We start from the raw sequence: 17,023 nt of genomic DNA on the forward strand, positions 1-17,023 counted from the left end.
GTGATATGGGACCCCTAATCCATGTAGATGCGACTGACAGGTGACACGTACGTGAGCATCCTGTCTAATCACCTGCATCCCTTCATATCCATTGTGCATTCCGACAATGCGACACCCCAAACGTCCAGAATTGCTACAGAGTGGCTCCAGGAACACTCTTCTGACGTTAAACACTTCAGCTGTCCACCAAAGTCCCCAGACATGAACATTATTGAGCATATCTGGGATGCGTTGCAACGTGCTGTTCAGAAGAAATTTCCACCACCTCATACTCTTACGGATTTATAGACAGCCCTGCAAGATTCATGGTGGCAAGTTCCCTCCAGCACTACTATAGACATTAGTCGAGTCCATGCCACGTCGTGTTGCGGCACTTTTGCGTGCTCGCGGCAGCCTTACACGATATTAGGCAGGTGTATCAGTTCTTTGCCTCTTCATTGTAGATGGTCGATTTTCTTTCGCTCCATTTGCCAGTAAAACACAATGGACAATGACTAGTATCGATAGAATGTATAACGCCCCTTAGAAAAATTTAAAAATGACAGTGGTTGAAAACCTCTTACATTATTTGATTTTCAAACAGCTGAGCGAAACTGAACGTACTGAGACATTTCTCTCTTTACTTATTCTGATCATCACTAAACTGACACACGATATTTTTAGCGCAACGCAATCTGACTTTCAATAATCCCTACAAAAGAATGGCCCTGACTAACAATAACCTATACCTTTCATGAATCACTTACCTCACAAAAATCTTCGTTATTCGAACTACTGCAATACAGCGAGCGCCAATACTGCCAGCTACATAAAAGATTCTAACTGCTGAAGGCACTAACTACTGATAGGAATAGTTAGCAAATGAAAGATTTTGATAGAGAAGAAACAATGTATTTACCTTAATAGTGTTCAAAAGTGACATCTAGTCTTACAAATCTCGTCTTTCTGACGGACACACGTCCATATCGTCCGCTCTCAAAACTCTGGCATCTCTGCCCCCACTTCCATGACTGCTGGCGGCTCACCTGCAACTGCCCAACACTACGCGCTGTTCACATCCAAATGCCCAGCACTACACATGCGAATATTGCAACAGTGAGTCCAACCAGCCACAGACTGCACACAGCACAGTCAGTGATTTTCATACAGAGCGCTACGTGGCGTTACCAACATAAAAACCTAAACAGCCTACTTACAAAGGTACCCTCTGCCCCGCATCGTATGTTGGCTTGCGGCCTATGTGTGTAGAGCAGGCAGGTGTTGTGCGTACTTACTAGCATTTCGAGGTGCGGCTTGGCGAAGGCGTCGTAGTAGGCGGTGGTGGAGGAGCAGACGGGCACGTAAAGCGAGCAGCGCTCCTTCTGCACGATGTCGCAGAGGGCGCGCACGTAGCGCTGCACGCCGTCCTCGGAGGCGGCGGGAGCCGGCAGCGTGTAGAAGCGGCGCACCGCCGCAGAGAAGCGCGACAGCCGGAACACGCCCTCCACCTCCACGCAGATCACGCGCGCCCCGCAGCTGCGCACGCACACACACACACACGTCCAACAAGGGCGCGTAAGGCTGTCTCTCAGACAAGCAGCATTAAAACAGCACGACTACAGATAGTGCAAACTCTCACGGTAGTGCCGGGAGGTTTTACGAGGGCTATTCGCAAAGTAAGGTCCGATCGGGCGCGTAATGGAAAACACAACGAAATCCAATAAAGCTTTGCACTGTTGTGTTGGGCAGTGTGTCTAGTATCCCCATCGATCGCGTCACGTCGCTCTTTTCAGTTCTGGGCGCACAGTGGGCACGTAAAGATACCTAGACTAATACTATCTTTTGCCACGTGTGAGGGTCTGATGACAGATTTTACCTAATATCATTGCAACGAGTATAATGTAACTGACATTCTTTTCTTTCTTCATGACAGTTCTCAGCCGTGTGTACGATGGGAAGTGTCTGACCATGCAGAGCACAGTCCGTAACCCTCTGAGATCCATCTCTGCTCAAAAGAACTGCTGATTATGAAGCAACGTTTTGACACACACAAGAGCTACAGACCAGCGTAGAGAATTCGTGGAAAAAAAAAAAAAAAAAAAAAAAAAAAAAAAAAAAAGTTCAAATGGCTCTGAGCACTATCCGACTTAACTTCTGAGATCATCAGTCACCTAGAACTTAGAACTAATTAAACCCAACTAACCTAAGGACATCACACATCCATACCCGTGGCGGGATTAGAATCTGCGACCGTAGCGGTCACTCGGCTCCAGACTGTAGCGCCTAGAACCGCACGGCCACTCTAGCCGGCCCGTGGAAAGCACAGGCGACTCCTTCCTATTACGAGGGTATAGAAAAGTCCGTACAATGTTAGAACAAATGTGTAAGTCGGAGCGGTGACTATGTAGAGAAGTAGCTGTGAGGTGTAGCTAACTATTGTAAATAAAGCATATTTGATTTTGACAGTGGTTTCCATTTTGAGACCAGTCGGACGTAACTTTCCGAATAGGCCTCGTGATTAAACTGACAGTGTTCCGAGCGCTGCAGCACGGGACGTATACATTGCAGGACGCTGAAACACAGTAGGTATGTTCATTAATCGGTGCGCTAGCGGAGTAGTGCCGTTCGTATTCATATCGAGTCTCCAGCCGGAACATATCGTCATCTGGACACAATATTTCGGCGGTCCGCTTGGCCACCATCTTCAGGTGATTAGGCCGTCGCACCCCGACATTGCGGGAAAGCCTATATTGGACAAACGATTCGTACGGCCCAGGACAATGCGTGGAGCATCATAGCCACACGTGTTTATTTCAGCCAGAAAAATCTGTTGTGGCGGAACATTTCCTTACTGAAGGACACAAAGTGTTTTACGATGAGACACAAGTAGTTGCCCCTGTGTAGCGAAATTGGGACTGTGTAGTGAAAGAAGCCATTGAAATCAGGCTCTCTGATAATATTATAAATAGAGATAAGGGGTATCCTTTAAGTAAGAGTTGGAACCCCGTTATGTTTGACATTAAGAAACAACGGTCTCTGCTTCGGTTATCAAAAATTGTCAATAGTGTTTGATATCGACATATCGTTTCCGCGAGCTTTCACCACCGGTGCGCTGTTGTGCCTGTCGCTAGAGAGCAATTACGTTCCGCGCACGCGCGTTGGACCCACCGTCGGTGTATAAAGGAGCCGCCGCGGCGTATTTGATTTCAGTTCCGGCGAGATAGTGCGACGGCCTGCTCACCTAAAGATGGCGGCCAGTTGGACCAGCGAAATATTGTATCCAGATAACGATATGTTCCAGCTGGAGACCCGACATGAATACAATCAACTATTACGTCGGGAAAGTTTACGGAGCCACAATAGTGCCACTTTCTGCTGCCAGGTCAAAATATGGTGCTGTAAGGTGTCAGAGTGTGGTGTGGATGCAGGAAAAGAGGAGTAAGGATCAAACAAATGATAGTGGTCGATCTGGCACGTTTATTAGGATATGGTTACAAATTACAACATGTGTCGAGTATGGTCTCCCGACTAAGTAACATGCTGCATTTATAACACGGCATATCCAGTGTAATCGGAGTGATATATCGTCGAATGCTTTCTTTGAGATCGTGAAGAGTCCGGATACCTCCCTGACAGACACGATCTTGGAAAACTTCAACCTTCTTAACCGTTTACACCAACAGTCACTTCACAAAAGAAATCAACATGCACTGCGAAGTGACAAACAGCATACTGACGTCAAAACAGAAAACATTTCACACTCTGCTTACAGCTCCATATTTTCACCTGGTGGCAGAAAGCGGACTATTATTTGTTCAGCATAGTTCGCGAGGGCACCAATTAATGAACATATCTACGATGTTTCATCATCCTGCGACGTATACAGTCCACACTGCAGCACTCAGATCACTGTGATTTTAATTATGACCAGCCGGGAGCAGCAAAAACATTCCTTTGAACATCGGTCCATAAATGACATAATTGCGAATGTTTGACGAAGAGACGCTACTGACTTCGGTACAATGCTGTCCTACTGAATACAAACATTTTTTAAATGTAAACTTTTCAGTTGTATCCCTAATGAACGGGGATCAAATTTCGCGAATTGTCTATCTTAGCAAAATTATTGCAGTATTCCACTTGAAAATGGCCTAAAAACCGAAATTTCAACAGTGAATTTTATGAACAGATAATTTTTACAGTCAAAGGGTGTAAGGATGTCCTTCAAAAAAATTCGCCGCTCAAGGTCTTCAACAGTACGAGAGCGCTATGTACTTCACTCGTGACCTGACCACAGACAGGAAACTCAAAATCGTGCACGTATAGTAATCTTCATGGCCAAAGTGCAGGCCTTGCTGGACCAATCCATGAATATATCGAAACATTAAATGGCATTTCACGTCAGCAGCAAAATGAAACGGTGGCCCAACACGCCTGTACAATACAATTTGAGCCCAGTTGGATGCGAACTCTATCGACAAGTTTGTATTTCAAATACATTTTTACTAAACAGGACAATATTTCATACTGAAGTTCGCAAACTTGAAAACGGCTGTTTTGCGGATCTATGTTTATTGGAACGATTCATGCCTCTATTATCGTGTACTTCCGACCGCCTCAGTTTTCGCACTTTCCTGATGTTCCACAAAATATTATTTACTTGTCCACGATCTGGCTGAGTTATGCTTTATTTAGCATGAAATGAGGCCCCTGATAGTTAACCACCGTGTGTCAATGTCGAACGATAAAGAAACCACGATGGGTCACGTGCATCAACTTGCTCGTACACAAACGACCAGTACCTACTCCACCACGCCGCCCCTGAATAGTATCAGAATGGTTTCAGCAACATTCCACTTATGATAGAGCTTTATAATATCTCAGAACGCTCGACCTGGTGCGCCAAGAAGTCAATGAGACAGGGTTGCAGTCTATCCCTATGTTATTCGTTCTCTACATAGAGCAAGCAGGAACGGAAATGAAAGAGAAATTCGTAAAAGGGATTAAAAATCTGGAAATGAAGGATTTGGCGATGACACTTCGATTCTGAAAAAGACACCAGAGGACTTGAAATATTTGAGTATTTCGAGCAATAGTTTTGTTATAACCCTTAAACCATTAAAAACACAACGACACCTGTATCAAAGTATGCTGCTGTCAGCAATTGAACTCATGTGGCCATTCTAGCTCATGCATGTGTGCTGAATCTATATCGTTACTTCCAACTGTTCGTATGACTTTTTTGCTGTAATTCTTGTACGTCAAGAGCTGGTTGCCTATTTTTGCGTCAAACTGATACATTGTTATGATCTAATTCGACGTGAATATTTATTTATTAGACAGGACTTCCTCTTAGATAAATTATCTAATGCCAAAAAATTTTGCTTTGCAGCTACCACTATCATCTATATCCATCATGTATAAAATAAAAAGCAATGGGTCTCGTTCACTTTCATGTGGCGCATGGAACATTATTTCTGCTTCTAGATGACTCTTCATCGAGGATAACGTACCGCACTCTTTATATCAAGAATCTTCAAACAATTCTCAAGCCTGGTTAGACACAACATATGAAAATATTATCTTCATTACGCATGTGTACAGTACTTGGTAAAAAGCTTTCCAAAAGCTCCTGAACAGTGTGTTGAACGGGTTACTTATGTTGGTAGCACTTAGGATAGCGATTTAAGTGTTGTTTCTGTATAATCGGTGCTAACCAGTGCGATACTCTCTTTGCAGTTGAAGGGCCATTGAATGGAGGCAATGTTCCTTGACTTTAATTTAAAGGAATCTTAATACAGACATCAACATTTCTAGAACATTAATACAGACATCAACATTTCGAATTTCGTTTTCGCGTTATTTATTTCGATTCCTGTATATTAGTACGTTTCTCTAGACTTTAACACATAGCCAAAATTTCGAAGGAATCTTGTAATAGGGTATTGCTGCTGAAGGTAATGAAAGCTTAACTCATTGCCCTTTTGACAGGCCAGCAAGTTTCCTTAACATCTCCCTATTTTTTGCTTTAGTTTGTACCTTTTGCTTAGTAAGATCTGGTACTTAACTTGGTATATTGCTTGAAACAACACCCTTCAGGCCACACGGATTATGTTTTTCATGTACTACCTAAATCGCTTAAGGGTAACAGAAATGACTGCTTTGAAAAGAATGCCAACTATTTGCTACCCGTATCCGTCCTCATCAATAGTTTGTGTTCCGCCTCTTATGACCTCGCAGTCGACTAAACGTGAAGCCCTAAACTTCCTAACATTTTCCATTTCTTATATTGTTTGTGACTCAAGGAATATGTTTACACCTTTTAGTAATAAGTTAAGAACACATTTTTCAAGGGCTTGATCAGACACGCTCTTGAATTTTCAGCCACAGTTCCTCTGTATCTTCGTTAAAACGATTTACCTCTTGACTGAAAAATGAGGTCATTTCTTTCTTAAAAATGATCATACACATTTTTATTCTTGTTTTTGCAGCAGCTTGCGATATCTAGGTATCGTATAATCACAATACTCACAGGCAGGGCATATGTTATATTCTGAGACCCTGTTAAGAGTCCCAAACTAAAACGAGTTCCAATATCCAAAAGAGCTGGTTTACAGGATTACGGGAGATGTACGTATTACTTTTCAACATCATCACCATGGCGATCCAAGAATTTATCGTCTCACCGCATCAGCATTCCACTAACTGCAGCAGTGAGTTGTCAGTATTTAAAGCCAATACCTTTAGAAGCGTTTGAAATTCTCCATTTGGGACGAAATTATGAAACACAGCTTTCGAGACCTTTCTTTTTATCTCTGGAAAAAGAAAAAGTCGAACGCCACATGGTGCCAAGCTTATAGCTGAATCTTTCAAAAAGTAATTGTGCTGAAGCAGCACGTAGACTGGCTTTTTCATATAACCGGTGAACGTCTCAAGATAACATAGGCGTCTGTTGTTTTGAAACTTGCGTAATGATCTTTGGATAGCGGAGAGTATAGCTTCACAATGAATTGATTTAGGGTCTATGAAGTCGATATGCAGAACAGCGCTATGCATTCAGATAATTATAGCCACCAGTATTAATGAAGTGAGTGCGTGCTTGAATTTTTTTGTTTCGGAGTGTGTCAGCATCCACTGTTTAAGTTGCTCTTTGTTCTCGGGTGGCTGAAAGAAAGCGTTTCATCTCTTCTCACGTAATGACCTAACACACAAGCGGCAATCTCACTGACAAGGTTGTTACACACTTGCGCACCTGTGAAAATGCCTCAGCTGCCTGAGTAATTGTGTTCAGAAGTACTGTAAGCAAATCTTTATTGGTACGAACACTTATTTTATTTCCAGTCCTTATAACGAGCCTTAGGAATTTTCCCTCCTAAAAACAGTATTGGGTTCGTCTGGCGTCTTCTTAGTGGGGAAACTGAGAAAACTTGTCGTGCATCAGTGGCTGTGGTGAAGCAACTAATGACAAGATGATGACGTAATGATCCTCTCATCAAAAGAATTGTGCTATCAATACTGCGCAGCAGAAATGCAGCTACAAGCAACTGTGTAGGCACGCGGTCAAGGCCCAGAGCGTAAGTCTTACAATTTGAGAAGCTATAACGTAGTCGTAAGCTTTACGCGATGAAAATAGCAATGCAGTCACTTGCCATGATATCTTGATCACAGTGTAATAGCCTGCAATATGGCGCAGATCTACTACTGCATAAGTGACGAAGCTAGTCGCTGTCAAGGCGTATTCTGTGCGTTGTTATGACGTGGTTCTTACACAATGTTAGAACTGTTAGATACGCAACGACATTTGTATCATACCGTTATGACCAGGACAAACCCATACATAGCTACTGACGACAGAGCAGCTGTAATGTTACATATTATGTAATGTTCTTCCCACTCTGGCATACCCCTCAAGATTTTTTTGTGACTACACGCCAAAAACGATCATCAGACAACTGCAGAATTTTGACGTAATTTGCTTCTAGTTTAAAAGAAAAAGCCTGCGATTGTTTGTATTAAGTGTTACTCATTTAACTACTGAACAGATCTCATTGTCACTTTTGTACTATAGGAGCTTGGGGGTATGTTCACTGTTACTGCGTTTCTGTGGTTGCAGCCTTGTAACCCCTATGGCCAAGCTGTTATTCACTTATTTTGCGTCGGATTATTTCATGTTTTTTCCCCTTGCAATTGGTAAAATGTAGAATATAAAAAATGTTGTGATCAATACTGGGACCACCTCGTAGTGCAGTCCATATTTATGAGTAATTATATTGTGTTAGGGGACTGATAACGTTTCATTTGTTTTCCGCCTATTGCACAAGCTGAAATTGGTACAGCTAACGTGTGATAAAAGTCAATATTCTTGGAATTAAAATGTGTGCGCATTGGAAGACGATCATTATACCCTAGAGGAATCGGAAAGGTATTGATTGTCAATTTTCTTAACGTCAAGAGAAGCTTCACAGTCAAGGAAATTTATATTGAAGTCACACCTTCACTTCAGTAACCAACGAAAAAATGTGCTGAGGCTATCTGTTCGAGTTGTCTGGTGAGATTGTTCGTGCCTTGTTAGAATTATATCTGTAGTGGCTGCTGAAAATATGTTTTAACACTTTTCTGTAATATTTGTACTGTATTCGGAAGATGTGATTATTTCGTTAGACTACCGAATTTTCTCTTCTGCTTTCTGCCGTGTGTTGAGCTCAACAGATATTGCATTACTATTATTTTAACATATTTTTTTCTTGCTGGGTAAACCTTTTTTTTACAGATTCATACTTAATCCGACGTGTGTGCGCTGAAGAATATTAAGGGATTTAATTTATTAATTACGTAAAGCATTCAGTATGGCGAAGTCTGTACTGATTGTCAGTTCCGTCAAAGATGCTGGAATACAAACCAGCTATGTTTCGTACGAGGTATCATTTATCATTGGCGATTTGTTAATACGCAAATATCGCTCTCACAGCTAAACAATTCATGTTCTCAATACAAATCAAAGCCGGCCGAAGTGACCGTGCGGTTAAAGGCGCTGCAGTCTGGAACCGCAAGACCGCTACGGTCGCAGGTTCGAATCCTGCCTCCGGCATGAATATTTGTGATGTCCTTAGGTTAGTTAGGTTTAACTAGATCCAAGTTCTAGGGGACTAATGACCTCAGCAGTTCAGTCCCATAGTGCTCAGAGCCATTTTTTTACAAATCAAATGTCAAGAATTAATCAGGGGAAATCCGCAGTTACATACACTACAAATGTTGATCAATTCATCGTCTATACTTAGTATACACGTGAACCAACTTCCCATCTTTGCAAGTGACATATTGCCTCAGAATTCAGTCAAGAAATATTCCGATCTCCGATTGTGACTAAGGTGTTAGGGAGGTTTTCCTTGGTTGTGAGGCAAATTCTACAACTGGAAATTCAGTCCCAGCTGTTCGCAATTGGGATTCCCTCTGCCCCACCAACAGCTCATGTATATTTGACTCTTCAGTGGCTCATTACTCGAGTGAAATTTTGGGGTAGGGAATGAAGAGTAATATATACAAAAAAATTAGCAATTAAGCTACCCCTGCTCCACTCCCAGCCTGCTGCGATATTTGGTTGAAAAAATGGTTCAAATGGCTCTAAGCACTGTGGGACCTAATAACTTAGGTCATCAGTCCCCTAGACTTAGAAACACTGAAACCTAACTAACCTAAGGACAACATACACATCCACGCCCGAGGCAGGATTCGAACCTGCGACCATAGCACCAGTGCTGTTCCGGACTGAAGTGCCTAGAACCGCTCGGCCACAGCGGCCGGCTATTTGGTTCAAAAGTGACTGCATTCGCACAAGACATACAGCGCCAACTCAAGGTGTCAAGCGTCACTCCAGAAGAGCTGGTTGCCCATTAAGCTCTGGAGGCAGCCATTATTCGTGAAAGTAGTGGCTGTTTTGTTCATGTTAGACAATCAGTAATAGGCATATGACAGCTGCGCCTTAATGTGAATGGAAGACATTTTCAGCAACATCTTTGAAATAATATTCATCAGTTTGCAGTCAGTACTTTCATGGTCCCCAATCAGGAAAACGGTGCATCTGACATTTTTGGCACATAAAAGATGTATTTCTTATCATCTCCGCTAAACAACCCAAAATTTTGTATCCAGAGTTTTTTTACAGCAAGTATACCAAAGTCCTTGAAAACATTTGCCACAGATACAAATTACAATCGGAGATGAAGAGTTACACTGTCTTTCCACGAGTGATTTCTATAACACTGGTCTCTGAGAACAGAACTTCAGCTTGCCGCAGATTCCTGTCACATGCATCGTATGCCGTGTTGTTCTTAGGTAAAACATTTCGGTCGGCCTGTACACGCATAAGTATTATTCCTTCTCATTTTGGCTTACGGACCTTATGCCACTGACTGTAACCGTATCTGAAGCATGGAAGCAGGGGATCAACACTACACTGCAATATTTCTTAGATGACTCCCACACTACAAGAATAGCCCCTCCCTTCGCATTAGCTCGGAGTTTTAAAGCCTCTTTTGTGGTTTTGTTACTGCAAACGGTAACAGAAAATTATGACCGGCTTATTAAATTAAAATTGCTCACACGAATTTGTTGTGTATGTCCTGCAAGAAAATGATAAGTATTTACGACACTATTTCAATTGTCACCTAGTTCACGTTTGTCTTTATCGGTGAGAACGACCAACTGGACAAATCCAGTGGCAGAATGATTAAGCTGCAAGATTGATGGCTTAGTGTTTGACCATGCGGCCTGAGTCCAATTTGTCAGCTAATAAGGCCACATGTAGTAGGCATAAGTACAGATCATCTTCCTGAAAACGCATCACATAATATCCTTTTCAGAAAAGAAGTAAAATTGACAGTACGTCTCTCTATGACACTGGAGAGGCAACATAACTAATCATAGACACTGCGTAACTTACGATACAAAGTGACCCTAAGGAAAAATGTACTTCGCTTAAGATTGAGAGATAGGTCTTTAACAGATGTTAATATCAGCTTCTGTTTAAGGAGTACTTGCGCAGCTCATTCGTAATTTTTATTACCAGCAACAGAATGTTTGAGCAAACGATGTCAGGAGGCGTCTAGATTGTTTGGGACTCTTGATTCTACGAATGTGTACTTAAAGATTTGGAAAAAATAGTTTTTTTTAGCAGTTTCAACTACATCTCGTAACTTCGTTTTGCGCTCACGACTATGGAATGAATGACAGAAACATAAGTCAAAATAAATCAGAGTTAAATTTGTGACCAGCCTGTCAGTATTATGATCATTCTCGAAATTTAAAATAATTCTGAAGAAGTGTCATCGTTTTTCGCGCAAGTTTTGAAACAGTTCATTCTGTTCTCTAGAAATCGTAAATGACTTATGCAACAGATTCATGAGGGTGCAATAACGGAAAGTATTTTCTCTTGCTTTCTAGCAACACTTTTAGGCCACCATGTATATAGTCAGGCAAGAATCGAAATTCGGGGATCTGTGGCCGGCATACTAGAAATGCTGTAGCTCCGCTTCCACTTTAGACAGGATCACTACTTTTCCTGCGTTTATCTTAATTTCTTTGCGCCAAGTTTCAGGTGACTGCACAGATATTACAACGATAAATGTTTATGATCTTAGCCTCGCTATGATTGCTGGCAGCAATTGTTTTGGATTTTAACTTTCAGTTGATTTGTTTTCGGGGTGAAAAATTTATCGTTTTGATGCTTCCGAACTTACTCGTAAGCTCGGATAGCCTTCCCATCATCATGGAGAAACCTTGTACCTAGGATATATCGTCAGGAAAAAGACATGCATTGGAAAGCAACAACATCAACATTTCTGAAGGAAAAATGTCGTAAAAATAGTTGCTTTATCCAACATGTCATACGAGATCAGCTATTTGACACTGTCTGGAACGGGGATAAGTATACGGTACTAACAGACAATCATTTGGACTGCATTGTCAATTTACCTTTATGCGTTAAGTTGAAAAATGCTACCTTAAACGTCAATCCATGTTGCATTTTCTATAGTCGCATCGTGTGTCGTTAATCGAATTTGGCGTCTAGGTTTCTCTTTAGCTTGAATAGACACAATTAAAAAGGAAGTGAGCGCTTCCTTCGCCGGCCGCTGTGGCCGAGTGGTCTAGGCGCTTCAGTCCGGAACTGCGCTACCGCTACGGTCGCAGGTTCGAATCATGCCTCGGGCATGGATGTGTGTGATGTCCTTAGGTTAGTTAGGTTTAAGTTGTTCTAAGTCCAGGGGACTGATGACTTCAGATGTCAAGTCCCATGGTGCTCAGAGCCATTTGAACCATTTAAGCGCTTCCTTCCAGTTTTGCCTGTTACCTTCGTCCTATAACGAAAGCCACAAAAAACGTAGAGGAGAAAGGTTGCTCTCGAGACACCCATATCAGTATATTCCTACAACCTTATCTTTCAGAACAACATCTGCCAAAGACAGATTGAGAAAAGTACAGTCACGACATAAATTCTTCTGTGTTTTTTTGAAAGGTAATGACGAAGAGCACGAGCGCTATTACGCACTGGCTTGGTCGGAGTTGGTGGACCATGGCACAAGGCTGCTGCCGTGGCGCCTGCTTAGTTCCTGACTAGCGGCCAAATTGGATCCAGGCCGCCGGTCACACACCAAGCCATCTATCTGCGGCGTAATCGCTTTGCCACTGGATAGATCCGGTTAGCTTTTCTGGTCGAAAAAAAGTAGGAATATTCTCAAGAGCATCTGTCAACTATCTCCAGGAATGCTATGATGCAACTTGGTCTCCCAAACGGTAAGCTATCCGTCTGTTTACTTCTCGGTTCACTTGCTGCGGTTTTATTTGCACTCAGTATGTTTTACGATTTTAATCATGACCCTGTGAATTATTTCTTCTGCTTTGGTGGATTGTAAAGTAATACAGCTTTGGATCATTTTTATAAATGTTTAAATTTTAATTGACATGATCATTAAAATGCGCAACATAGGCTCAGATAAGCTCGCTTTTGACAATGTAATGAGAGAGAAAACTGGGATAATTAATATTCTGTAGACACTCAGTTTTTATTTCCACACTATACCACCCTCCCCTTGTCTGATCCAACCCACATTACACTATCATCGTAAGTCACTGATACTGTCTAGAGTATAGTGTGCACAAATGTAGAGTGTGGTCTGTCTGATTAAATTTCCATGTACTCAAGGGGCACTCAGCGAGGGGCACGAGGGGCAGAGTAGGGCACGTGACCCACCCCCCCTCCCCACTTCCCTTTGTAGAAAAAATTATCTCCACACAACCTGGACTGGCATCGTACCCGGCATTACAGATAAACTGAGTTCAAAGAAAGCCAGAATGTGTGAAGGATATTAACTTGTAACACATATACCTAGAACCGTGTGGTGTACAATCTCTAAGTGCAGATATTTCTTTTGATGACTGAGGACAGTGTATTTAACAACATTACTTCAGTATTTATGTCATTTGCAAATTAGTAATTGCAGCTACTAGAAGTTGTATGTTTTCAGGCAAGTTAGTACCACCAGGTATGCATGGCAAAAGCAAGCCATTAATGTTTATCTTCCCATGGGCAGTAGGTCAAGTGTAGAAGTGTGGACACGTGGACGCAAAACGATTAGTATGCTGACTTAATGGTGCAGTTACGACCGTTCAGGAAACGACAGGTCATAAGAGAAAAAACGACTAACACAAAAAATGGTTCAAATGGCTCTGAGCACTACGGGACCTAACATCTGAGGTCATCAGGGGACTAGAACTTAGAACTACTTAAACCTAACTAACCTAAGGACATCACACACATCCATGCCCGAGGCAGGATTCGAACCTGCGACCGTAGCGGTCGTGCGGTTCCAGACTGAAGCACCTAGAACCGCTCGGCCACAATGGCCAGCCAACTAAAACACTGATAAGATACCACATACAGAAAGATTTGCAGTTATACGTGTCATACCTTCTATCTTGATTTACTGTGAAACTAACAAGCGTGCTTCCACCACTGTGTCTAACATCCTTATTCCTTAAGACAATCTAATATGGTTTCAGATATAAATAAAGATTCTGCAGTACGACGTAATTATTAAGATCTTATACAGTTTATTCCACCTTCAAATCTGTCTGACAAAGGCTCCTTGCACCACTTGGAATATAACATATGTTTTTGTTAAGTTTATAGGGTGGTTTACGTGCTGTTACGGGAATGGATATAGTCCAGAGCTCCTCAAAATTTCAATGTTTTTCGGCAATCGCTGAGCAGTTGCAGAAGTCACATTCAGACGACTCGCAGAAATGCAGCCAGATGACGTCCTTGACAACCACCGATAATTCGACAGGTGAGCAGCCTGTCTTTTCAAGGCACAAGTGAACGTTATGGTGCAGTTTGTATAAATTTAAGCCTTCGGTAGGCGGGGCAACGCCGACCAAGAAAGATGATACGGCACGTGCAGAAAGACTACACACACGCTGTAAGCAACTAGCTCCACCACACAGCCAAAGATGACATAGAGAAGTAGTAGGTAATGAACAGTAATTACCAATGGACGAACAAGTAGTGTTAACTTTGTCCTTGTGTTATCTGACGAGCGAAAGAGTAATATTTCAAGCAGACCTGTTTATCAGGTCATACGCTAATTTAATCCCTACCCCCTTTTTGATAAAACTATACCAGTAGCTGAAAGTGCGTGCCAGATTCTCTGTTCTGTTATGTTCCATACGATGGCCGGCACTATGGGAAATATCTTACAGCAACAGATTTGCCCGGCTGTTGTGACTGCAAGCGAATGTGACGCCTATACTTTATACGCTGACCCTCGTCGTCCAGGTGGTCTGACCAATGTATGACACCGGTACAGCTGCATGGGCCTTACGCAAACCAGGACCATCCTCCACAGAGCCTAAAAGAATCCTAATCTTATATGGTGGTCGAAATCACGCTTCACATCAATTTTTCCGCAGAATACATCCAATCCTGTTGGGAATACAACGTGCGTAAGGCAAAAAGATCATAATTTAGGTGCGATCTCGGTATTTGAACCACTCGCCTGGTTCCCTGTTGTCGATAACACAACGCGCCTCTGGTCTGTTTCTCACAAGAGGAGGCCCCCAGGAGTGGGACTGAAGTTTGATACGGTGATGTAGGCTGGACTCCCAGATATCACACTCTGCAGCCATTCACCCTGATGGGCCCTCGTTTGCGAGTAATCGGTAATCGATGAAAAAAGAATTCGGAATTTCGCGTGACATTCTAGAGCGTTAAAATGGTGATGATTCATAGAGCATCATTCTTATGTAGTGGTTAATCCACGTTTCACACGTACAGAAAGTTGTAGGTTCAGCTCTCATCAGGTTCTTCAAAAATTTTTATTTTGAAATCTTAATCGAAATTAGTTTGACCATTTTTTAAATTCAATTAATTGGTTTAAATGTAACGGGGTTGTTTTGGGGAGGAGACCAGACAGCGAGATCATCGGTCTCATCGGATTAGGGAAGGACGGGGAAGGAAGTCGGCCGTGCCCTTTCAAGGGAACTATCCCGGCTTTTGCCTGGAGTCATTTAGGGAAATCACGAAAAACCTAAATCAGAATGGCCGGACGCGGGATTGAACCGTCGTCCTCCCGAATACGACTCCAGTGTGCTAGCCACTGGGCCACCTCGCTCGGTTGAAATGTAATGTTTTAAGTTTTTAATCCTTTGTCACATCATTTTAATCATCGTTGTAACTATTTCATTTGGCCTTATTTTGTCTTAGATTTTTTTTCCATTTGGAATCTTTGTACACGTGATTTCACTTATTTGTATGTATTAACTTTGATTTAAATTCTTCCATTTTATCGTTTCATATTTTCATCTATGTTATTACATTCATCGTTTCTGTTCCTCATGTTGCTTGAATTTCGTTTTGTTTATAATTCCTGCTTTCGTTTGGTTCTTCATCTGCTTTACTTTGCCCACAGAGCAATAAGAATTTATGTTTTAAATGTTCGTGTGACGATCAAATGTTTGTTTGACGATTACCATCCACAAAGATGTACATCTTGTAACAAAAAATATATTTTTGACACCACTGCACAAGCAATGTAAGTAGATTGTTTCGTATTTCGTCTTTTAAGTCACAGGTCGGCATTGTCAAACTTTAAATATCGTGATACATACATAAAAATAATGAAAATCACATGCACAAAAATTGAAATGATTCTTTTTATCCAGACAAAATAAGAGCAAATGATATAGACAATACGGTGGGTAAAATGATTTGACAAAGGATTAGAAATTTAAAAAAAAATTACATTTAAACCAATGAATTGAATAAAAATAATGATCAAAGTTATTTCGAAAAAATTTTGAAATAAAAAATTTCAGAGCACCTGACGAGATTCGAGGGCACTATTTTTAGCACTTCTGGAAACTAACTTAATCACTACACTACGACGCCACTAAATGTACACATGTCTTTATTAAGGTTCTAGAAAATCACGCAAAAGTCCTTTTTTTTCTGTCGATCACTTGCTCACAAAGGCCCACCAGGGTGAATGGCTGCAGGACATAACACCCGGCACCTTAACCTACATCACCGTATAGATGGTTTCAAAGCTTCAATCCCAACCCCGAGGACCTTCCGTCGAAATGTGAATTCGAGGTGGGGTAACAGCTGACATATTTTCAGGGTCTCAGATGACACAGGCCCTATGAACCATGGCATGAAATACGCCAGACCGCTGAGCTAGAAGGTGACAACTATCAGCCTGAAGTGTTTTGGCTTCCTGTTAACCGTACCATCAAGCTTCCTCCAGACCAGCACATCAAGGAAGGGAAAGACGATCATCCGTTTCAACTTCCATAATGAAGTGAAAGGTTGGATTGAATTCAGATGCTCTAAAAAGCTGTGCAAATACCCACTTTTATGAGGTCAAACAACGTATCTGTGGTCTATGTATCTTTTAAAAAATTGCAGTTTGGAATGCTGCCAATTTCAGGCCACATCTCTCGCAATCTTTCATAAACAGATTTGCAATAATAGCTGACAGAGAGCTCCCCA

The 17,023-nt window shown here is 41.9% G+C and overlaps 1 protein-coding gene across 1 annotated transcript in view; it reads right to left on the reverse strand.

Annotated features, from left to right (window-relative positions):
- LOC124594416 overlaps positions 1 to 17,023 on the reverse strand; it is a 184,262-nt gene that overhangs the window by 93,511 nt on the left and 73,728 nt on the right. The window contains exon 3 of the mRNA XM_047132787.1: positions 1,275 to 1,515. Within this exon, the coding sequence (XP_046988743.1) occupies positions 1,275 to 1,515 (241 nt within the window). The remainder of the gene's footprint in view (positions 1 to 1,274; positions 1,516 to 17,023) is intronic.

The sequence above is a fragment of the Schistocerca americana genome, chromosome 2 (assembly GCF_021461395.2).
Source record: "Schistocerca americana isolate TAMUIC-IGC-003095 chromosome 2, iqSchAmer2.1, whole genome shotgun sequence".
NCBI classification, from domain to species: Eukaryota; Metazoa; Arthropoda; class Insecta; order Orthoptera; family Acrididae; genus Schistocerca; species Schistocerca americana.